Consider the following 23,928-nt stretch of genomic DNA (forward strand, 5'->3'; position numbering starts at 1 on the left):
AACGTCACCCAGGACTTATAAAGTAGAAAAGCATCTGGGGACAGGGGGAGAACGGCTAGTCATTCAGTCCTGTCAGAACCGGGCCGTACCTGCTTATGGAAGCTCAGATGTTCTCCTGTATGTGTACCTATAACTAGCAGTTTACTCCTCAAGTGTTAGACTGCAAGTAGTGGCCGTCTTTGTCTTGTAGCGTCTAGTCGAGACTCCGTCCTGTTAAGAACAATGGAAGAAGAAAGTAATGACACTTTCTTCGAGTTCACGAACGAGACAGTGTTCTACAACAACAATGAGTCGTTTTCGAACGACACTTTCTGGCCCAACGCGACCTACCCGCCGTACCTAGGCGCGTACACTACACTGTTTATGCTGGAGTACTCGGTGCCGGTTCTGACCGTGGCGACTCTCACGGTCCTACTGGGCACCACCGGGAACGTCCTGGTGATCTTCTCGGTGTGCCGGTACCGGCGGCTCCGCAGCAGCATCAGCTACTACCTGGTGAGTTTGGCCACGGCCGACCTGTTCCTGTGCTGCGTCTTCACGCCGCTGAAGACGGCGGAGTACTTCCTGCCGGAGTGGCCGTTCGGCGCCGTGATGTGTAAGGCTGTGGCGTACATCCACCTCCTGGTCATGAGCAGCTCCGTACTCACACTCACCGCCATCGCGTATGAACGGTAAGAGCTTCTCGTGTCAGTCTGTATCTGTATCTGTGGGATCGTGTGGCGTAACGATAGAGTGCTCGAACCAAGAGATCTGGGGTTCGAATCCTGACATGCCACCGATCTTGTGCCCTTGGGAAAGGCACTTTCCTCACTTCGCTCAGGTGAAAATGAGTATTGTCCCCTGTGTTGGTGGCGGCATTAATATAAGTTGAAAAACTTGAGTGTGTCCACACCACGTCTTGTGATTAGATGTTAGAATATAAAAATTTGTGTCTGTATCTGTATAGCCTGTATAACCGCCCTTCGGCGTAACAAACCAGCTTCGCAGGAACGCGGCGCGGCGACAGCTAGCTATATCACACCGAGCGACTTGTTACACCTAACTACAGCATTACATACCGCTACTGTTTATGTTATCAAATTAGACGGTTATGACCACAAATAAAGCTATTACCTTCCATTCTCTAGCGGAACTCATGCGGGGCTCAAGAACTGCCTCCTGTAGGAGATAATTGACAACTCAATTAATTGAGCGTGGACAAACCGTCGACTGGGGAATACCGATAGGACGTCCAGACACCTCATGTGTGACGAAGATTACGCCAAAATTTGTTTAGTTTATCGATTTTTAGGTACCACCAAAGGCGGTCTTGTTGGAGGGACGTCTGGTGCCATGCTGGCTTCTTTACCTGACCGCAATTGATAAGAAAAATCGAGGTGTCAGACGTTCCATGCGTGAAAATTTCAGTCTTGTTTATTGATTTATATTTGGTGTTACATTGAAACTGTCTCGTCGGCTGTCGCGTTAGCTCTGGGGAGCCTCTCTAGACGGCACTAATTCCTGAATATCAATCAATAATTTCAACATTATTGCATTGACTACGTATACCCTACATGTAAATGTGGCTATCATAGTGAAACAACTGAACACTACTTTCTACATTGTAAACTTTATTCCAGTCAAAGAAGTACTCTATTATCATCTCTCTCCAACATAGTAGAGCTACAACATCTCAATGACAGTTCACTATGTTCCTTACTACTTCGAGGGTCCACATCACGCTCACACCTACAAAACTGTAATGTTTTTGATGTACGCGTAGATTCTCGTAATTGATATATCACCAACTTGTCTTGTTTGTATTTATCTTCGTTTTATCCACCTTGTAATTATGCATGTATTTTGTCAATGTGTTTTACACTCGTTGTATGTTCTGAGTAGAAGGTATTATTAAGCAACATGTGCTTTTTGCCCAATACCCAATAAATATATGTAAATACAATAGTTCGTGCTTATAAACCTGCAATTCTCCTGCAGTCTCTTAGTGTCACTGACGAAAGGTATTGGATGCTACCTGAAACGTCTGACCGTTTCCAAAATCATATCCAGGTGGCTTCAGTAACTGTTTTTTGGCGTATCTTATTACCTGGATGTCTAACCTTTACCAACGTAAATCCTGAATGTTTTAACTTCTTTGCATTGTCTTCTCTCCTCTCTTCATATCTATCTTTGCCCATTTTCGGTATATTGATCACTTTCAGAAGGCAACAAAATTTCAGGCGAAAATTAATGCACGCGTTGATGCCATCCATGAAAATTACTTGCTGTGGCCTATGTCGTTACCGTATGAAATGTGGGGATGGAAGGATGGTATCAAGTATTGTGCCAAACACATTACAGTGTGCCGTTTCATGTTATAAACGTCCTCCAGACAATTTCAAAGCGGACGTAAGCTTGTTAAAGGCAATATTCTTCGCACTTCATACGACTATGAAAGTGTAACTAACAAAATAGCTTCTAGTTGTTATTGTGTTTTACTCTCGTTTTATGTTTTTGAGTAGAAGACGTCACATAAGCAATCTGTACTTTTTGCCTAATACTCAATAGTGGTAACGTTATATGTGAATAAAAGATAGCTTCTAGTAGCGCAAAAGGCCATACATTTTGAATCGGTCCATAAAAGTATGTTCGAGCCTAAACCATTTCTCTTGGGGCGTTCTTGGTATCCGATCTTCAAGAGTGAACCAGGCAGAATATTCGGCCTTCTACTCTAAGCCATTCGGATTACTAGATGTGGAAACTAGATCTAGATCTCGCCTTCAAAGCTAAAGCATCAATCCTAGCGCTGGGGGCAACAGGAAATGAAAACGTCTGGTTTTAGATTACCTTTGTGGCTAACACCATCCTGTCTTTGCCGTAAAGCGATAAGTACTTTCTGCAAAAGCCCGTACGGTACTATACTGTTGATTAAACCACCGGCCTTCGGGGTTTGTTTCAGTTTGAGAATGGTTGCGGATGTGGTCTGACGTTTGGTGGTGGGTGGTGGGCTTTCTGTACTTCCTTCAATATGCGATGGTGGTGTCATTGGGGGATTTGCGGCTTCCGTATGGTTGGTGTAGTTTGTAGCCTGTGTTACACAAGCTCTCGGCCGGAGGTTAATGACCCCCACTTTTGGGGGGCGGCAACTTCGGGGCGGCCGGCCACCAGGAGCGCGATTAGTCAGGCTAGTGTAGTTTGCAAACGGATGCATCCACATCTGACGAAGGTTGACGAGATCGACCGAAAATTTATGGTTTGTTGTGTTGGAAGATAGCTTGAACTCTATAACTATGGATTCTACCAACACATGTACAGATGAGCTTTCATTCGGATGCATATATGTGTATATTCAAAAAGCAATGGTGTTAGAGTTGAATTGGATGCATAGAATATTTTCCGTCCTAAAAGTTTTTCTGCAGTTGCATCAACCTGGCCAAACTTTTACTTGGCACGCTGCTGACATCAGCCAGTAGTTTTTCAACTTTTGCACAAACACACAGACGCTCACACACAGAGAGACGATCCCATAGGATCATGTCTATATGTTGACTGAAGCATAACTTTATTATCTGGTCCAAACATCGCGGTGTCCCTGCGGTAAAAGCGCTGACGCAGAGGTGAGGCCGGCCGACGTCAAACTCGTTTGAAAGACCGGCCTTACACGAACATCCCAGGGTGGATTATTAATTGGTGATTACGGGAGGATGAGGTGAAGAGGTCGCGCGTGCGAAGATGCTCAGAGCCGCGCCGACCGTCTGTACCTGTGCGGCAAAAACCGGTCAATGCCCCATGTTGTGTTCTAACGCAGACTGAGCAAAGGTAAACTAAAAAAAAAAAACTTGAAAGATAACATTTCGCATATGGTCTGCTCTGTTAATTCATACACAAACACATTCATATTAAATTATATGGTCAGACAGGAGTCTAAATCCCTCCTGCTATAAAATTGCAACATGATGTGACCCAGCACTAGTTACCATGGTGACAGACGTCTGGTTCAGGTCATTGACCTTATTGGTTTGGAGGAGAAGAAGAATAAACAGAGCAAAAACAAAATCTTTTCCTTCAGTACACATGATAGCTACATGCAAAATTTGCAACAGCATGGATTTTTGCAATAATAAGTCGTATGTTATGCACAGGAAATGCACTATACAAGACTCATACAATGCAAGGGTCGATTCCCAATAGTTGCTGTTAACTTTGTATGTAAGCAATAGAGAAGTTTTTTTTTACATCGAAATGGTGAGAAAAGTAGTCTTGCATGAAATCGGGAGACTGCGGCTTTGTAACAGAAGGAATCCCCATGTGTTGCAATTCACATAGGAAACGCACACGCTGACAACAATTAACAGTTATAATGATAATGTCTGGGAATTATGGATCTAGAACTGCGCAACAAATGAGCATAACAACAGAATAGGACACGTTCAACGTTTTTCCAAGGACAGTTTTAACTGGCTGTTGTCAAGGGAAGTTTCACACAGACATCCGGAATAACAAATCGCTCAAGAGTTTGTACATCGGTTTTAATCGGCCGCGTGTGGGGGAAAGACTTCAAAGAAAGCCGTAATGGGTCTCCTGTGTCGACACATGGACCCTGCGTGGTGCCAAAACCGTTAATAACAAATGTCGTTGCTCCGTCTCCCCTGAAAAAAACATCCGTTGCTCACAGGATCCAGAGCCGACCATGTACGATCTTGACATTTGTACGAAAAAGCTTTTAACCTTGTACATTTCCTCCGCGCACATAAACCACAGCTAGCGAACTGAGGTTTTTATTCATTGTATTTACCGAAGGAAAACATGTTGTTTTTGCTGTGTTTTCTCTTCTTGTTTTCCAAACCAATAAGGTCAATGGCCTGAACCAGACGTCTGTCACCATGGTAACTGGTGTTGGGTTTCACCATGTTGCAATTTTATAGCAGGAGGGATTTATACTCCTGTCTGACCATATGACCATATGCGAAGGTAAACATTATGCATTTGCTTTGCAAATGTTACCCTTCTAGTTTATGAAGCTTTACCACATTTGTAGAAGGTTTGTATACATGTACTGTATATAAAATTTAACGATCATTCCCCCACAACCTCTGCTTGGAGAGTAGTGTTTCATATGCGTAGGTGTATATGATGAAAAGATAGCGGTCATAATCGGTCAGAATGTTGTCTGCTACAAACACGATATCGCTCTCACAAACCCGAAAACATTGCCTGAAGGCTCCACGCTATCTCACTGCGGTCTCTATTGCCCATCGTTTCCTCCGAGACCATTCATGGTTACGGGTACTGAGATCTATCGCTGCGGTTTGCCCATCTGCGTGCGTTTCTTCACGCTTAGCTGGTCCAATTTCCACACGAGAGATGGGCTTAGAATGAACCATCTTTCTTGTGGTGCATCGGTGAAGGAACTTGAACCGAATATGCGATTTGTATATATCGTGTTGTACGTAAGCTTGTAGTTAACTTGAAGTTGTTGTGAAAACGTAATTGTGGGTCTGCATACATGTGACCTTCTGACCGATTTCTACACGATAGGCGAGCTAGCGCTTAGAATGAACCATCTTTCTTGTTGTGCATAGGTAGAGGAACTTGAACCGAATATGCGATTTGTACATATCGTGCTGTACGTAAGCTTGTAGTTAACTTGAAGTTGCTGTGAAAACGTAATTGTGGTCCTGTATACATGTGACCTTTTGACCGATTTCTACACGATATAGATGAATTTAGAATGAACCATCAATTCTTGTGGTGCATAGGTGGTGGTACTTGAATCGAATATGCGATTTCTAGAGTTTGTATATATCTTGCTGTACGTAAGATTGTAGTTAACTTGATTTGCTGTGAAAACATGTGACCTTCTGACCGATTTCTACACGATAGACGGGCTTAGAATGCTCCATCTTTCTTGTGGTCCATACTAGTACATCACTTGAATTGAATACATAACTTGAATCGATTTCCAGGGTTTTATCAGCACTTCAGCTAGTAGTTAACTTGATTTGCTGTGAAAACGTACCAGTGGCCTACGTACGTCACATTGTGACCTTCTGGCCGATAATGACCGCTATCTTTTTGTCATAAACACCTACGTATATATCTTTGGTTAAATGTGCGTGTTGGATGACGCATGGCTCTTCTCAGTAAACGACACTAGATGTCACGTAAACTATATATGATGTCAAATGGATCTTCCGTTGTAAGTCTAGCACCTTCTTTACAGATTATACCCACTACCAAACTATTATTTTTCAACAAATGCCCCTGCAATTCCAGAGCAAGCAGCTAGGAGTAGGAGGCCCAAACTTACGTCACATCTTTCCCAGCACAAGAGCTACCTACCACCCAAATTTCGTGCCCCTAGCATGTCTATGTCATGAGATATCAACACCGGAAGTTCAGCTGCTGTACCATTACCAGCTGCTAGGGGGCCCAAAATCTAATCACTTTCAGGTCGCATCAAGACCTACTCACCTACTAAATATCGAGTCAATCCATATAAGCTTTCTCAAGTTATCGTGTTTACAGACACAGACACACCAACCGCACCAGCGACACACACAGAGACACACAGACACAGAGACACACAGACACACATACACACAGACACACACACACACACAGACACACACACACACAGACACACATACACACGGACACACGGACACACACAGACACACACACGAACGCCTATAAATAACATAACCTTCTTGGCGAAGGTACAAATTCACACGTCAGTGCCAGGGCCTGGAATTAGCCAAAAGACGGTGGGATAGGACACGGTAGTTTTGGGAGCGGATTAAATTAAAGTCCATTCGAAATGGACGTTTATCCGAGTCGTTGGGATGAACTGAAGAAAACTGATAACACATCACGTAATGATCCGAGGGGGTCAATGGAAGGTCGAGCGCATCTCTTCTCCTGTCATTGTTTTTGACATAACGAATCATTTAGGAAGTCAGCTTGGCGTTGTGATAAATGGTTTGTTGTCATTGTGTTATCTTTCCAAAAGGTCATCAATAATAAGCCTTGTCTGTTCTGCATACTAGAAGGGCGGAGAAAGAGGGTTCACTCAGTTGATGTAGTTTTTGCTCTGTTTATTCTTCTTTTCCAAACAAATAAGGTCAATGACCTGAACCAGACGTCTGTCACCATGGTAACTAGTGTTGGCTTACATCATGTTGCAATTTTATAGCAGGAGGGATTTAGACTCCTGTCACCAACTGTACGAATGTATTTGAGTAACAGAGCAGACCATATGCAAAAGTGAACACTATGCATTTACTTTGCAAATGTTACCTTACTAGTTTTTGTTGTGTTTGGGGGGTTAAAGTGACGTTACATCACCAGAATTCCAACGTTGCTTCGTAGCAAAATGTTTTGTTAGTGTTTTTCATCGCAGAGTAAGTTATGGCAGTGTATTCCTGCACGCAACCATATAATCTGATTTCCTAACAACATTATCCCCATGGCCTGTCTGCTGCCTACCCTAGGGCCGTAAAATAACATGGTCGGGTACAAGATATTAAAGTGTTAATGCCCCACCCCGAGGTGTATATGGTGAGATAATCCCTGGTCAGGTGTGATAACCACCGAATAGACCACCAAGTGAGCGTCATTGAAAATAAACTACAATACGTTTAATAGATAAATTCTACAACTCTTCTACCGTAGTGTTATAGTGTCCTGGCCCCTGTATAATGGTACGGTCCAAAAAGTGGTCGGATATTCAAATAACCGACCACTTTTGAGGTTACGGCCTGATAACCAATAGGAAACAGAGCCTCCTCATTGGTTGACGTCTTCTGGCTATATGATAATACCCTTTGATGTACCGGCCTGTACTACATGTATCTACGTTTTGACAACGTTTTCAGATCACCAGTTTCCAACGTTCCTGAGGCGGTTCTCTAAACCACTGGTGAACTCCGTTTGGGAGAAATTGACATGAAAATTAACAAAGTAATTAACGGCGTTCATCCTTTATACCTGTAGGACTTCATCAAGCATAGAATCCTACCGACACATAACACAGCGGTAGAACACATTGCTGTGAATACGAAACAAGCGATGACATGATTGACTATACTGTGCAAACATACTAGGTTTGCTTAGCTATGCCTGATTATAAACTAACGCCTTGGAGTATTAGAAAGCATCAGCAATTTAGCATTAACCCACACAGTATTCGTAGCACGTATCTTGATAAATTATGCTATGTAAAATTTTCATGACCCTGTTCACCCATCTCTACTACACCGTATAGCCAAAGGATGAGGTAGAATCGCTTAAAGATGATATCACTCCTGCGGATTACCGAAGGAAAACATATTGTTTTTGCTCTTCTTCTTTCGTTCCGAAAACTGGCCTCTGACCTGGCCAACGCATCACCTGATTTGTTGACGTCTCTCACCATGGTAACTGGTGTTGGGTTACACCATGTTGTCATTTCATAGTGGGAGGGATTTATACTCCTGTCTGACCATATATATGAAAGTATTTTTGTAAGAATTAACAGAGCAGACCTTATGTGAAGGTATACATTATGCACCCCTATATAACCTGTCTAGTTCGTCTATTTATTCACTTCAAATATATGAGGGTCTTTATACTTTATCTGATATATCTGCAGCACAATACGCCGTGAAATCTGACTATCCAGACATCTATCCTAGCAGCTTTATTATCTTTATAACAGCTATCATGACGCAGAGATGAAGACTTCCCCAATCAATATCAGTATATCCCGGTGAGTTCCCCGTCCCTGCTGTACCCATGTTATCAGATAATACAGCCTATCTCGGCGCCCCAGTCGTGGTTAAGTATGATTCATGTTGGGATCACGGCCGGCAGCTTCGGGCCAGCACACCTTCCATTTGTTTTCTACGCTTGATAAGATCGTTTGGGGCCGACGGTACTTTGTCAAGTCGTACATCTGTATGATCTGCATAACTCTTAGAGAAGGGACTGCCTGACTGGAGTGCAGGTATAGGTGTAGGTGTAGATGCAAGCGTAGGGGTAGGTGCAAATGTAGGTGCAGGTGTAGGTGATCGTGTAGGGGTACGTGTAAGTCTAGGTGTAGGTGTAGGGTAGGTGAAGGTGTAGGTGCAAGTGTAGGTGCAGGTGCAGATGTAAGTGATGGTTTAGGGGGACGTGTAAGTGTAGGTGTAGGGTAGGTGAAGGTGTAGGTGTAGGTGCAAGTGTAGGTGTAGGTGCAAATGCAAATGTAAGTGATGGTGCATGGGGACGTGTAAGTGTAGGTGTAGGTGTAGGGTAGGTGAAGTTGTAGGTGCGAGTGCAGGTGATAGTGTAGGGGGACGTGTAACGAAGTGTAGGTGCAAGTGTGGGGTAGGTGAAGGAGTAGGTGCAGGTGTAGATGAAGGTGTAGGGGTAGATGTGGGTATAGAAGCTAGTTCCTGTAGTCTTCTTTAGTCATAATAACATGATCACTTATGTACAGTATGTATAAATGGTCCGGGTGAACCTCGACCCAGCGCCAAGCAAATAGTGGTCATGTAATTGAATCCCGACTACGAGGTTTCAGAAATATAACCATCTGCGTGGTTTTATTGGTCGAGCGAGTGAAGTAACTTTAATGTTCGTTCCCATAACACGTCACATGCATGACAACTCTGTAATTTTCCGTCCACTGATTGGGAATAATAGCCTACATCTGCCACAAAACCCCACTCAGAAGTAGATTTCCCTGATCCCCGGGTAAAAGTTATTCCCACTTTTGTATTTAACCCTGACCCATTGTGACGTAAACGCAGGCCTAATGTCTACCGGATTTAACCTAACGGCCAGCCAATAATGTGGTAATAATTTTCCATACGCTGCCTCAAAGTCTGCAGTCTCGTGTTAGTATCCAGTTTATACTGTTAGGCCACACCGACTTAATTTTATGGATGACATCCTCTGAAGACCCCCAAAGTAGTGCGCGGGGGGGGGGGGAATGAAAAAAAATTCCGGCCAAAAATAAAAATGCCACTAAACCATAGGAATACAAAGCTGGTATTGTGAATTTGCGTCAGTACATAGCGATGCATACGACAAGCCGGCACATGCTAGCTTTTTGCAGAATTTATGAATCGGCACTGTATGTATGTTGAGATCAACTAAAAAATGCCCATATTTTGCCCCCAACAGTTGAGGTAAATCCTTTTCTTTCTAGTCCTTACAGCATTCCATCTATCAATGCAGTGGTCAAAAATTACTTCGAATTAAAAGTTCAAAATTCATTGTTTTAATATTAATCCAGCCTTTTGTGTTGACTTCATGGCTCCTATTGTAGCATTTGGGGCTATAATAGGATGTCTAGACCTGTTTTTATTTCTATTTTTTTTTTCTGAAAAAATCCGAGAACCAACAAATCAAATTGGTGTGACCTAACGTATTTGCCGTGGGATAGCTCTGTCGTGGGAGGCTGCATTCTATAGCCTCCGTGAGAATTCTTTGATTGCCGGTTTGAGGTGCCATCGGAGTACTTTTGAAAACTAGTGATCTCTTTGGAATGGTAAATCTAATAGCCTAGGTCGTCTCTTTGAACGTGCACCCGCTCCATACGAGTATCCTCTTTGTACAAATATACATAAACCATCACGCTAAGTCTGATAGATGGCTTACGTTTTCTGTAGCTCAAAACTTCAAGTTTAGAATACAAAGTGTGTGGAGATGTTGGATGACACAGACGTTTTTGGTGAGAGAGGCAATCTATAATCCTTACAAACAGGAAAATTTCCGTCAGTAGGTCATAGTTCTCGGTTATCTTGACAAAGGAGACCCCTACTGAAAGGTTGATAGGTTAATATACTCTCCTCTCCAGCCAGGAGTGATATATGGGTACTTAGAGGCTATTATCGGCCAGAGTGATGCGGCATTAACTATGCGTCATCAATACAAGCACAAGCCGGTTAACTGGCGTGTTTATCAGGTACTGGACGTGATGTTGGGCGGATACTAGCCTCCTGTGCAGGCCTCCGGGCGGGTACCGGTGGGAGGTTTCATTTGTAGAATTTTTTGGCGACTTCTCAGGGAGGAGCCTAATGGTACAGTATTGTGTGCAGTTTGCAAGAATTCTAGGAACGGTGCAGGCATTTTGTCCACAGGAATGGAATGTCCACAGGCATGTCTCTGACCCACATCTATGCCCACATTCCTGGAAACCCTTGGGAAGACCTATCTGCCTCGGATGGCCCTACTTTCTGTGACCCCGGGGCTCGTTCACTATACACTCAGGGGAAGAGTGCACTGTATCTATCTAGACTTAACAACGTACAGGTACCAAGTTTTCCTCAAAATCATGAAATGATGGCAGTGCCATGCAAACAATAACCCTAACAGCGACCACCGTCGCCATGGCAATGTATGTTTTTATTGCCAGTCTTGTAACTCGTTCTTTTGCCGGCCATCCTACAACCAGCCGCCCAGAGAAGGTTTGTCCGTGGCGGATACGGGCGGCTGGTTGTAGGACGGCCGGCAAAAGAATGCGTTAACAATTCTACAAAGCGCAGTATCAAAACTCCCGCCCGCCCTTAGGCCTGCACAGGAGGCTAGTCGGATGCCCTAGACCTTCAACAGTTACAACAGTCCGGAAATTGACATTTGTCGCCACTGGCTCTCAATATGAACAAAATACGACTGGGAGGTGTAGGAAAGCCCATTCATTGGCATGCAAGGTGTGATATAAAGTAAACCTGTTCTCCTCTGTGCTTTTATTTTATGGACACAATGTCTTAACTTATACTAGCAACATTTATCGAAATCATAACCAATACCGGGCTGTCTTTTCCATCCCTTGCAGTACAGTTGTTGGAGCTCTTTCACACTAAAGCACACATAGCATTGATTGCAACAAAAGGCTCCATAATAGTTATTCTATAAGTTTCTTTTCCGATAGCTTAATGTGATTCTGATAAGTATATAGACACACTTGATCAAAGTATGTTCATGAAAGCATGTACATAGAAGCAATAGAATAACGCGGCCAGTTGGAAGATCATGAAAGGATGTTACAAGAGAGATTACAGAGATGGCTGAGCAAATCACCCGTCATCTTTTTGGGCGACGCTGAATAGACAGATAACTTCTAATTCATTCTAATCTCCCGTTTTTATACGTAAAGGCTGCGAGAAGAGTCTTAGGATTGTGGAATAACTACATTGGATTTTTGCGCGCCTCAATGCCTTTGTATTCTCGTCAACGAAGCTTCATGTTAGCTTTGACTACATGAATGAACACTCGCGCTCTCAGTTGAGCTCGTATTTTTTTCTAAGCCTCCTATATTTCACAACATATAACTTTATATACAACCATATAAGTATGGACCATTACGTTGGTACATGTACGTACTACTTTACTTAAATACATGTACGTATTGAGGTTTAATGCCCATTTTCACGTTCCGTATTGTCTTACATGATATATTTGAAGCTAGAGAACACTTTGATACTTTGAAACCCAAACCTAAGAACAAATATGTGTATTTGAGACTTAAACTGCAGAGTTTGATGCCCAGGGCAACACAATAAGGAATTTCTCCCCACTGTGGCTTCTCCAGCAGCTTGAATAGTGAATTAACCCCCATATAACAACATAAATTCATAAACATCCCAAACTGTCTCTGCATGCCCCAGAAACAAAAGGCATGGTCGACAGATTAGCATAATACTGGTCACTTTTTTGAACGGATTCCAATATTTTTCTAAACTTTTTTTTCAAAGTAACAATATCAAACCAAACCCAATATGTCAATATGTTTCAAACCCAAATTAAGTCTTTAAGAGCCCTCTGCCCATGTTACCACCACAGTAGTCAGGGATAGAATGAGGCCTGTTAGTTTACGTAGACCGAATTTATTTGGTGCTTACTAGTATATAGTACATGTCTGCTTTATAAAGCTTCCATGTCCTATTGTGCAAAAAAAAAAAGATGAAATCTAGCCATACAAGTACTTGTTAATAATGTTCATGTCAACACGTTAACGTATCTAACAAGAATTGTTCACCGGAAACCACACATTTGTTATGACTTTGACGATCATTGATTTCATGAAGGCAGTAGAAGCACTGAAAATCATGCACTGAACTAATTACAGAGCCAATAGACAGGTTAATTAATTGACGTGTTTTGTTATTTTGTAGACGGAAGGAGACGTAAAAGGAACCACGTCCCAGAAAAGATACTAATTATATTATCCAATTATACGTATCTTCCTGTTCAGTTGTCACTTATCATTATTTCAATTAATAATTGAAAGTGATTACTTCTCATTATGTATATCACCATGGAAATATGAAGACAACCAGTTAGTCCCTGTGCAACACTCTACAGAGAAGAAAACCGTAAAATCACGTAAGGCCACAACAAGTAAATTTTATGGACGACATCCTCCGCAGACTCCAAATCTAATATGGTAGGGCAAAAAACAAGGTGGGCCAAATAAAACAAGATTCTTACATTTTCAACTTTTGAACTGTACTGCCAACTATTACAACATCAATTTTTTTAATGAAAAATGAATGTTTTCAAAATGTTTTGATTCAGTGAACATCACATATAAAAGGAATGAAATACATCACTGCATCAAAGTAAAAGACAAAACAATAAATCAGAGCCTTGCCTTGTCTTCTATCTGCAATCCATGTTCCAGTATGGTAACAGACATCTTTGCCCATTTTCGGCATGTTGACCACTGTCAGAGGTAACAAAATTTCTTTTTTTTCCCAAAAATCTGGCGAATTCAAATGAATGGGCGTGCTTATGTCGCCATAAAAATTACTTGCTGTGGCATAATCTCCAGGCACGGTGGCAAGGCAGTATCCATACGGACAAGAAGTTCCGTCCACGGTGGCTAATGGACACTGCTTGAGCGATGACATACTGCCTTTCCACCGTAGGGTTTGTTTGTGCATTTCCGTAGTTTAGAAGCTTTTAGTGTGAAGGTTACAACATTGACTGCTATTTCCTTACATGAACTCTGAGGAAAATGAAATAAAAAGAAACATATCGCGCCTTCAAAAGCACAAAATGTATGAAGACATTGCCTCTTACAAGGACACACTCTGTCAACACATGTTCAGAAAACGAGAAACATGTACAAATGGGCATTTTAAGTGTTTCAGGGCAATAATATGTTCGTCTTCCCTTCAAAAACACCATAAAAACGTCAAAAGACTCTCACCATAAGCGCGCGCGGGGAGTGCTTTTATGTCCAAACCCATCAAAAGAAAGTACACACTTTATAATAAAGCCCTAGCAGAAGATGACATGGGGAAACAACTTTTATGGACATGGTGACAGTCCACATTACCGGTCCTTTCAACTTGGCAAAAAGTGGTGCAACATATTTCAGAGAAGTTACATTTCAAAGTGAATTCATTTCTATTTGTCATTTCAAAGTGAATTCATTTCTATTTGTCATTTCAAAGTGAATTCATTTCTATTTGTCATTTCAAAGTGAATTCATTTCTATGTCATTTCAAGTTTAGTAAGCTTGTTGTTTTTACGTTTACCGAAGGAAAACATATTGTTTTTGCTCAGTTTCCTCTTCTCCAAACATAAAAGGTCAATGACCTGAACCAGACGTCTGTCACCATGGTAACTGGTGTTGGGTTACATCATGTTGCAATTTTATGGCAGAAGGGATTTAGACGCCTGTCACCATATATATGAAGGAGTAAGAATTAACAGAGAAGAACATGACCATATAACCATGTTATATGTATTTGCTTTGCAAATGTTACTTTTCTAGTTTCTAGTTGTCTGTCATGTCAAGTTTTGTAAGCTTGTTGTTTTCCATTTTTTTCTTTCTTCAGAAACTACATCATCGTGTACCCGATGAAGGCCAAGAGCGAATGCACCATGAGCCGAACCCGCCGAGTCATCGCGATGATCTGGATAACTTCACTGATTCTGTGCGCCCCTGTGCTGTATGGACAGGTACTGCAGCATATTGTACACCACCGTCTACTACTAAGCCTAAATCTACTGCGTAACGTTATGTATGCGGTCTTCATCGCATGACGAAACAGCAAGATATGAATTACGATGTTAATTCGTGCTTTGCTTGTCCTATGTATTATATGTTGGTGGCGGCATTAATATAAGTCTAATTTCAGTATTGTCACCATGTATTGTTAGTAAATGTTTGAATAATAAAAGAGATATGAACAATTAGAAAACACGGCCCATTGTAAGAATGTTCAATTATCATATCGCTTAGATACTATAATTATGTTAATCTTTACAGAAGGAAAATATATTGTTTTTGCTGTCTCTTCTTCCTCTTCTTCTTTTCCAAACAAATAAGGTCAATGACCTGAACCAGACGTCTGTCACCATGGTAACTAGTGTTGGGTTACATCATGTTGCAATTTTATAGCAGGAGGGATTTAGACCCCTGTTATGTGATTGAGTAAGAATTAACAGAGCAGACCATATGCAAAGGTAAACATGATGTTGGGTTACATCATGTTGCAATTTTATAGCAGGAGGGATTTCAAGTGCAAGTGTTACCTTATTTTTTATGTCATCCACATCCAGCAACTGAACCGGTATGAGTGGCCCGTGTACACGGCCTACCACTGCCAGAAGGGCTGGCCCCGCCGAATCTACTCCCGGATATACGCCATCTACGTCCCCATCTTCCTCTTCTTCATCCCCGTCATTGTCATGGTGGCCGCTTACGGCAGGGCGTCCTTCGAGCTGTGGGCCAGCGAAGAGGTGAGTAGTCATTATGTGTATAGAGATATGTGCAATATATGTAGCCACGCGCCGCCATGTTGGTGGAGCTATGCACAAGGAACACATATCCAATCACCCATCTGTGTAGATATGTAAATATTGTACATTTGGGAATGCATCTATAGCAGCGACACCTGTGCTGCAGTGCAATGTGAACCAGTCAGAATTGCCCTGAGGAAGGTGACAGACGGTCACCGAAACGTCGGCTGAATAAAAGACTGAGCAAACTACCGCGAAGAACTAAAAGCGCAAATTTACGCTATGTCTACTTTTTATACATATGCTTTTCATGTACAGATGCATGCTTTGCCATGTTATGTTTTATCACATATCTTTAAAATATATAATGTATACCTTTTAATCTTCTAACAATATTATTAAATATAGATCCAAATCTACACCATTGTTTCATTTGTATATACATGTTACCATTCAACCTCATCATTTGTTTTTGTTTTTCTTTATCTCGATGCAGGTTGTTCTGATTCCTCTTCGACCATTGCAGGTGAAGAAGACCACGCCCAACAGTTCAGGGCGTGGCGACACCCGGGACCTCCAGCGAACCCACCTGTCTACCATCAGTCCCTTCAGCGGCAAGTTTTCCAGAAAGAACTCCAAACTGGAGAAACAACAGGTTAGATAGTAAATCTGTGTTTGGTAGTTATGTTTACCAAAGGAAAACATATTGTTTTTACTCAGTTTCTTCCTCTTCTTCTTCTCCAAACAGTGACCTATGACCTGACCAATGACATGATTTGTTGATGTCTGTCACCATGGTGACCTGTGTTGGGTTACATAATGTTGTAATTTCATGGCCTGCTCTGGTCCTGTCACCATATACCGGTAGTGCATGTATGTGAATGTGTTTGAGTAAGAATTAACAGAGCAGACCATGCCTGAGGGTAAACATTATGCATTTGCTTTGCAAATGTTACTTCTCTAGTTACATGTTTAAAGTTAAAACTTTAGATCCAACACAATAGCGGTCTCTCATCTATGGCTTTCGACCAGTCACTCTGGTCTTCCTCAGTAGACTGACCCAGTGAGGCTTGTCACTCAACCGCGACGGGGGCCGACATTGCCTACCAGATACTAGTACATTTGACCCAGTGTTGACGTCACACTTCAAAGAAGCCACGTGACAAGTCTTTGCCCATTTTCGGCACGTTGACCACTGTCAGAGTGCAACGAAATGTTTTTTTCTCCCAAAATCAGGCGAAAATTAATGCGCGCGCTGGTGTCATCCATAAAAATTACTTGCTGTGGCCTTATCAGAGAACACAATCTGCTCCCTCAGGTGATGAAGATGTTGCTGATGGTGGTGTTCCTGTACACCATGTGCTGGACGCCCATCCTCCTCCTCAACATGCTGATTGAGTTCTCTGCCGTCAACAAACACACGGAACAGGTCTGGGCTCTTGAAACCACCTTCGAGCTGTTGGTTTACATCAACAGGTATTAAAACTCCTCACAATGTGTATACTACTGACTCTGAACATAAAATAACGGAGGTACAGCGGCTGTCCTTCCGCGATATTATCATTTCTCAAGTGCATGTGTTTGTTGTAGTAAAATGTTGAACTTTATTCCAACACAAGGGTTACACAGAGATCAAGTTTTCAAAGACCACTATTGCCTTCATCAGGATAATTAATGACCAATCACTTCACAACGTGATCTCGCGAGAGTTACGCTTACAGACACGTGACCTTATGTACACGAAACTTTACGGATATGTGATTGGTCAGCAATTGATTAAACGTGCCAAGGAGTTTATATCGTCCACCGTCTCTGTATCGTGCATGTGTTTGTGTTGTGTGTGGCCACAAGATGGTACAATCTAGTCAGTGGTAAGTAAGAACATGTACATGTAGATAAACTTTTCATCTTTCTCTTGTAACAGTTGCGTCAACCCCATCTGCTACGCCTTCATGTCGCGTCACTTCCGGGACGGCTTCCGGAAGGCCTGCCTGTCGTGCTTCTGCGGGCGCCGCCTGGCGGCAAAGTTGCAACTGCAGGGCCGCCCTCACCTGAAGTTCCAGCACAGCGGGGCCACCAGCAGCACCGGCTCAGAGACGTTCCACTCCTTCTGACTAAGGCAAGAACTGCAGAACATGCTGCCGCTCATGACGCGACCAGCCGTGCCAAACGACCTCCTGGAGATGAGAGAACTGAAACAAAGGAAGAGCACCAGGACTCAAGGGCGGACCACAACTGTCATGGCGCTCTCGCCGTCTTTGCCCTGTCGGAGGGGTACGCCCTGCACGCATAGACGTCATCAAGTGAAGTCCAAAAACGTAGCGATAGCTGTTCACAACACACAAACTAGATAGCCTAACGATAGCTGTTCACAGCACACAGACTAGATAGCCTATAGTAGTTGGCGCAAACATGGGGAAGAAAGCATCTGTCCTTGGTGCTGAAAACTGTGTACGGCGGAAACAGAAAGTGTCAATAAACTTGGCAGGGGCGTATGTTGTACTTGAGTAAAGTCAACCTAACAATGGCTGTTCACAGCACACAGACTAGATAACCGATTGCAGAGCCTAAGGGTTTGTAACCCTTCCGTGTCTTGTTGTTTAAAGCTTTCTAAAGCTTTCTCGTCAGCACGTAGGTGAGGAAATTTGGCTGTGTAAAAGAAAACTCCTGTATAAAATACATGAGCGCGTCCCAAGAACATGATTTCTTCAGGCAAAGAGTAGTGATCGCTTTGTAAGGACGAGAAGATGTTTGAAGGTATTTGACAAGGTAAAAGTTTCGGCATTATCTACTATAAAAGTGATGTGACATGACATGAGATTATGCCGTGCGCTATCAAAAAGGGCCAGGACGCCCGATGGTTGCTCAAAATGTGTACGTACATGTATATATGTTCTGTGGTACCTAAATGGTAATTATTGTACATTATGTCTCGAACTTCCTTATGAAGAGAGACAAGAGATTAGAGTTGGGTCTAACAATCTTTATTGACAATGGAAAATGTTTACTGTATATATTAAGACGTACTGAGGTCTGTGTTGTGTACATCATTTGATGACAATTGTTTGATGAAGAAAGGAATTTCGTGCCATCTACTAGTATCTATTGTAGAACATATTAGAGTTACCGTTGAACATCAATGTTCGTGATGTTTATAAGGACCAATGATAAGTGACATACTGTTTAATAAATGACGTAAATATTTGAGGTGGTTGAAATGTGAAATCATCTAACTGTTCAATGTATGAAACCCCGGAAGTTTTGCTTGACTGTATAAAAAGCACACCGCAATGTATTATCTTCAAGCTGAAGTAAAAAAAAAACAAGAACATCTAAAACTGTGATATCCTCCTACGTACGTGCACTTACTGTCTGTAACTTTCTGAACACTTTCGACAAAGTCGAGTTCTAAGTCGACTGCATTCATTGGTCGTACTTACAATGTACATGTAAATGGGTGTAGTTTTTGAGAGCTGTATTGAAAACAAAAGCTGGTTGTTCCATATTTGCGTGACGAACTACTAGTAACTTCGTGGTGCGTTAACATTGATGGCATTGTGTCATTTTTCGAGCCGTCGGTTGCGTGAATCTTTCTTCAATGTTCAAAGATGTTATATAGGTACGTGAACGTTCAAGTCGTGAAATAAATTTTGTCCACGTCAGTGTAAAATCATGCAAGTTGTTCTTCTTTGCGGTGCAATATGTAGACGTACACAAAACACAAACTAAGACAATGCAGCGTAACACATCAGCAACACAACACAACACAGTACAGCACCAAAACTAGAGTTCCGCGAACACATGCCTTCGCCAAAGGATATTAAGCTGTGCGACGTGACGGAAAGCCATGTCACTACATCTTCATTTGACGTGTCTATTGTCAGTGATTACCTCACATTTAATAGGACAAGTTATCCCCTTTCGTCATATATTCTTTTTTTTTATATTCCAACATATAATCACAAGACGTGGTGACGGCACACTCGAGTTTTTTTCAACTTACATTAATGCCGCCACCAACACAGGGGACAATACGAGTACAATACTAATTTTAACCTGAGCGAAGTGAGGAAAGTCGTGTTAAGTGCCTTTCCCAAGGGCACATGGTCGGTGGCATGTCAGGACTCGAACCCGGGACCTCTTGGTTCCGAGTCGAGCACTCTGCCGCTACGCCACACGACCCCACATTATTTGCCAGGGATATCTAGGTATCTAGTGCAACACTTCCCACAGACGAGCGAACAGCCGCACCACACGGTCCCCAGGACAGCTGTACAGGCGGACAGCAGGAACGCAGCCACGTCCAGCAGGTAGTACTGGTACCACGGCAGCTCCACGGCGCGTGCGCGGAGATGGGGCAGTCCGCCATGTTTGATGACGTGTTCTATCCACCAGACGGCCCGCTCCATGGGTGACTGGGGCTGGTCACGGTGCAGACGGGACAGGCGGGCGGCCGTCTCACGGTAGCTGCGGAGCAGGATATAAAAAAAGGAGCAAGTCTCTCTCTCTTCTTACCACACACACACACACACACACACACACACACAACACACACACACACACACACACACACACACACACACACACACACACACACACACGCACACTACGTTGATGCAGTCATCAACGTAGTTCCAACTCAAACTTTTCTGCACCGCATTGAAAGCAAGTATACCAAATCCTGTATGCCCTATCGACATCAGCATTACCTGTTGTTGGTAACAACATGAAGAATGGCCTGGTACAGCTGGTCGGCGGTGACCGTGCTGAAGTCCAGCGTCACCCCCAGCCTCCTGGCCACCACCCGGGCGGCGTTGGCGGGCTGGTCCCCGAACAGCGGCAGGCAGACCACGGGCACGCCGTGGTGCAGGGCCTCGTACAGTCCGTTCGACCCGGCGTGAGTGATGAAGGCTCGGGTCTTTGGGTGAGCTACAACAAATACTGTAAGTCAGGCATGTAGCAAATCATCTGGAAAATGTACGATATAGTCTATACATGGGAAAATCCGAAGGAAAAATATTACAGACACACGCTCAGAACCGCGTACCCCATAAGTGCTTGGTGTTTTGGTTTTATGTTTTTAAGTGATCGGATTATATCTTATATTACTGCTGTATTTTATCATCGATCATTAGATCTACTCCCACATTTTGTCTCTTATAGTTATGGTGATAATGAAAATTGTACCCAGTAGGTCGTTCTGAGGCAGCCAACCCAGCAGTTTGGTGTTGTTGCCCAGCCCGACCGGCTCCTCTCCCACGTAACGCCACAACACCTTCTGCCGGAGTCGAGCGAAGGCTGCCGCGAAGATTTCTTTCTTATCTTCCGACATCGTCTTGACCATGGACCCGAAACTGACGACAATCACTCCATCCTTTCCAGAACTCTGGACAAACGCCTCCATGTCCTGTAAAAAGATAGATCAATGGACTATTTATTTCCATTTGTTCACATTTTCTTCTTTTCCTTTGGAATTGGGTTTGCCATTCTATGGCATTTGTATCGTTTTTCAATATTTTTTGCAATTTACGTCATATATTTTCTCATTTCCTTTCCGTTGCTTTGTATGATTTAAAGCATGGTCGAAAAACATTTTTGGAACGGACGAAAATGTGTGCGCGCGGATGTCATCCATATAATCAAATCAAAGCAACTTTTTTCCAAACTTTTTTTTATTCGCACGCTCGCATCAGTTTTGGGGTTCCCAGAGGATGTCATACATACAATCAAATATATAGTGTAAGAACTCACCTCACTAAGGGGGACGGGCACACGGACATTCAGTCCCCCAACCTGAATCATGTTGGGCATGCCTGGACGAGGAAAATCCAGCACATTGTCGGTACGATAAAGCCACAAGTCCGTACGCGACGTCACGCTCTGAAGAGTTTCATCCTCGCCGACGTACCTCCGGACCAGTTCGTCATACTCGCTACTGATGGCCCAACGTAACGTCACGGTTGTAAGCGTAGACAGTACCACGTTGTGAAGTCGCTATATGAAGGTCATGTCATCGGTAAAGGCGGTACCTAAATGGGGTACATACGACAGAGGGAGCGGCACGCCCGTAGCTTTTTCGTCGAGACAGTAAGGATCCGCACGCATAACGGCGATGTGGGGAACCCTGAAGTCTAGATGGGCTGCAAGGATAGCGCCGCAAGGAAACATGGGGTCAGAAATAACAACCTTGTACTGGGATGTCCTCAGCCGACCTAACAGGTTACTGTCACCCAGTAACAGAGCACAGCATTGCCTGGATCTCCTGGTCGCGGCTATGAATACCTCTCTGAATTTGTTGAAAGACAATTTCCCAGCTGTAGAGAACAAGTGATCTTGTTTTTCCTTGAATCCTACTTGGATTCCTTCGTCTTCGAATGCCTCAAACTGAAAGTCAGACCACTCTGTCTGTCGTTTTTTTACAATGTCCTCGGAAACAACCACGGTGACGATATGGCCTCTATCCACCAAAGCACGGCCGATTTTGGCCAGGGTTATCCAGTGGCTGTCGCCAAATGGTGGCGGTACAAGCAGGACCTTCTCTGCGTTGCTCCTGTGCTTGACGAGGAAACTCAGACAAACTATGAGAATGGCAGAACACCGAAGCTCGGATGCAACTCCCATGTTGCTATCCTTGACTCTTGTCCAACGACTTCATGTATATAAACAGGTGCAAAGTGCGTAGAGGTCAAAGGTACAAACGCCTTAGGACTTGGTGTACAGGGTCATAGTTGAAGTATGTGCGGCAGTAAATCGCCTTAAACCAACCATTTCTCCCAGGGATATACTTAAGTGCAATCGTATTAGTATACAGTGCAATTTTACTACTATGCAGTGCAATTTTACTAGTAAAATTGCTCCGTATACTAATACGATTGCACTATATTTCATAAAATTGCACTGTATACTAATACGATTGTACTATATTCCGTAAAATTGCACTGTATTCTGTAAAATTGCACTGTATTCTGTAAAATTGCACTGTATTCTGTAAAATTGCACTGCATTCCGTAAAATTGCACTGCATTCCGTAAAATTGCACTGTATACTCTGGCACCCTCGAAGTTCGTGAATGTGTGACAGGGGCTCAACATTCTAGAACATACAGAGCTCTGTTCTAACTCGCGAACTGTTACCAAGATACAGATTACGTTACCATCAGTCGCAGCCACACGTTAGCCAGTGTTATATACACCATCAGAGCGACACAGTAATTAAAAACTCAACATGAGGGTGCGGTCCAAACTGCTCTCTCTGATGCATCTAGACAAGACGTACTGTCTGCTAACAGTCAGGCATGTCAAGATCTCCCAAACTTACTTCAGTCTGATGGACATACACGGCAACAGCTCAATGAACGGTAGGTCCCTTTACCATTTTACCAGTCCGTATATACAACGGTAGATCCCTTTCCTATCATCATCAACCGACATAAACAATTATATTATCATCAGTCGGTATCATTATCGTAATCCGTATAAACAAGATATTCTCTTGATCTACAGAGGCAAAAATTGCCTCGTATTTTGACAGAAAAACATTAAAAAGACTAGAAAGGTAACATTTGCAAAGCAAATGCATAATGTTTACCTTCGCATATGGTCTGCTCTGTTAATTCTTATTCAAATACATTCATATACAAATGTATATGACAGGAGTCTAAATCCCTCCTGCTATAAAATTGCAACATGATGTAACCCAACACTAGTTACCATGGTGACAGACGTCCGGTTTAGGTCATTGACCGAAGAGGAAACAGACCAAACAACAACAATATGTTTTCCTTCGATAAACATAAAAAGAATGAATATTTGGATTACTCCGTAAGGCTTGTTAACTAGAATCGATGTAAAGCTCATGTAGTTGCAAACGAACAACGGCCTCTGGTTTAATTAACAATCCCCTTCTACTTACCAAACACGGTCCAGACGTCCAGATGTACTGTTTCCTGCGGCTGGTCACTGACCTGAAGAAGGACGAGATCTACCAGCTGTTCGACATGCTGGACGTGGACGGATCCGGGCAGCTCGAGTTCTCCGAGTTCTTCATCCTCGTCTGTCTGCTCATCGCCGTACAGGTCTGTCTACCTCGTCTTATAGAGTAAAGAAACTAGGATTAAAGCAGTGTAAGGCCACACCGACTTAACTTTATGGATGACATCCGCGCGAGAGAGAGAGTGAGAGAGAGAGGGAGGGGGAGAGAGAGAGTGAGAGAGGGGGAGACAGAGAG

The 23,928-nt window shown here is 43.0% G+C and overlaps 2 protein-coding genes and 1 pseudogene across 2 annotated transcripts in view; 2 read left to right on the forward strand and 1 right to left on the reverse strand.

Annotated features, from left to right (window-relative positions):
* The first annotated feature begins 261 nt into the window (after nt 1-261).
* Nucleotides 262-18,182, forward strand: LOC109486149 (gastrin/cholecystokinin type B receptor-like). Its single transcript, XM_019789853.1, has 5 exons — nt 262-671; nt 14,796-14,919; nt 15,523-15,707; nt 16,978-17,178; nt 17,627-18,182. The coding sequence occupies exons 1-5, from the start codon at nt 364-366 to the stop codon at nt 17,814-17,816; spliced, it is 1,008 nt and encodes a 335-aa protein (XP_019645412.1). The 5' UTR covers nt 262-363; the 3' UTR covers nt 17,817-18,182.
* Nucleotides 18,183-19,889: 1,707 nt separating this feature from the next.
* LOC109486126 lies at nt 19,890-22,472 on the reverse strand (annotated as a pseudogene).
* Nucleotides 22,473-22,782: 310 nt separating this feature from the next.
* The window catches only part of LOC109486169 (EF-hand calcium-binding domain-containing protein 9-like), a 5,073-nt gene continuing 3,927 nt past the window's right edge, over nt 22,783-23,928 (forward strand). The window contains exons 1-2 of the mRNA XM_019789876.1: nt 22,783-23,059; nt 23,628-23,776. Coding sequence (XP_019645435.1) covers nt 22,927-23,059; nt 23,628-23,776 — 282 coding nt within the window. The 5' untranslated portion in view covers nt 22,783-22,926. The remainder of the gene's footprint in view (nt 23,060-23,627; nt 23,777-23,928) is intronic.

The sequence above is a fragment of the Branchiostoma belcheri genome, unplaced genomic scaffold (assembly GCF_001625305.1).
Source record: "Branchiostoma belcheri isolate BF01 breed outbred unplaced genomic scaffold, Haploidv18h27 scaffold8, whole genome shotgun sequence".
NCBI classification, from domain to species: Eukaryota; Metazoa; Chordata; class Leptocardii; order Amphioxiformes; family Branchiostomatidae; genus Branchiostoma; species Branchiostoma belcheri.

Bases quoted from the DNA above. Each gene is read 5' to 3' on its own strand.
- LOC109486149 (XM_019789853.1), top strand. From the start codon at position 364: ATGCTGGAGTACTCGGTGCCGGTTCTGACCGTGGCGACTCTCACGGTC. The intron at 14,920-15,522 runs GTACTGCAGCAT...ATCCACATCCAG, and splicing joins CCCCTGTGCTGTATGGACAG to CAACTGAACCGGTATGAGTG. The intron at 15,708-16,977 runs TAGTCATTATGT...ATCCATAAAAAT, and splicing joins TGGGCCAGCGAAGAGGTGAG to TACTTGCTGTGGCCTTATCA.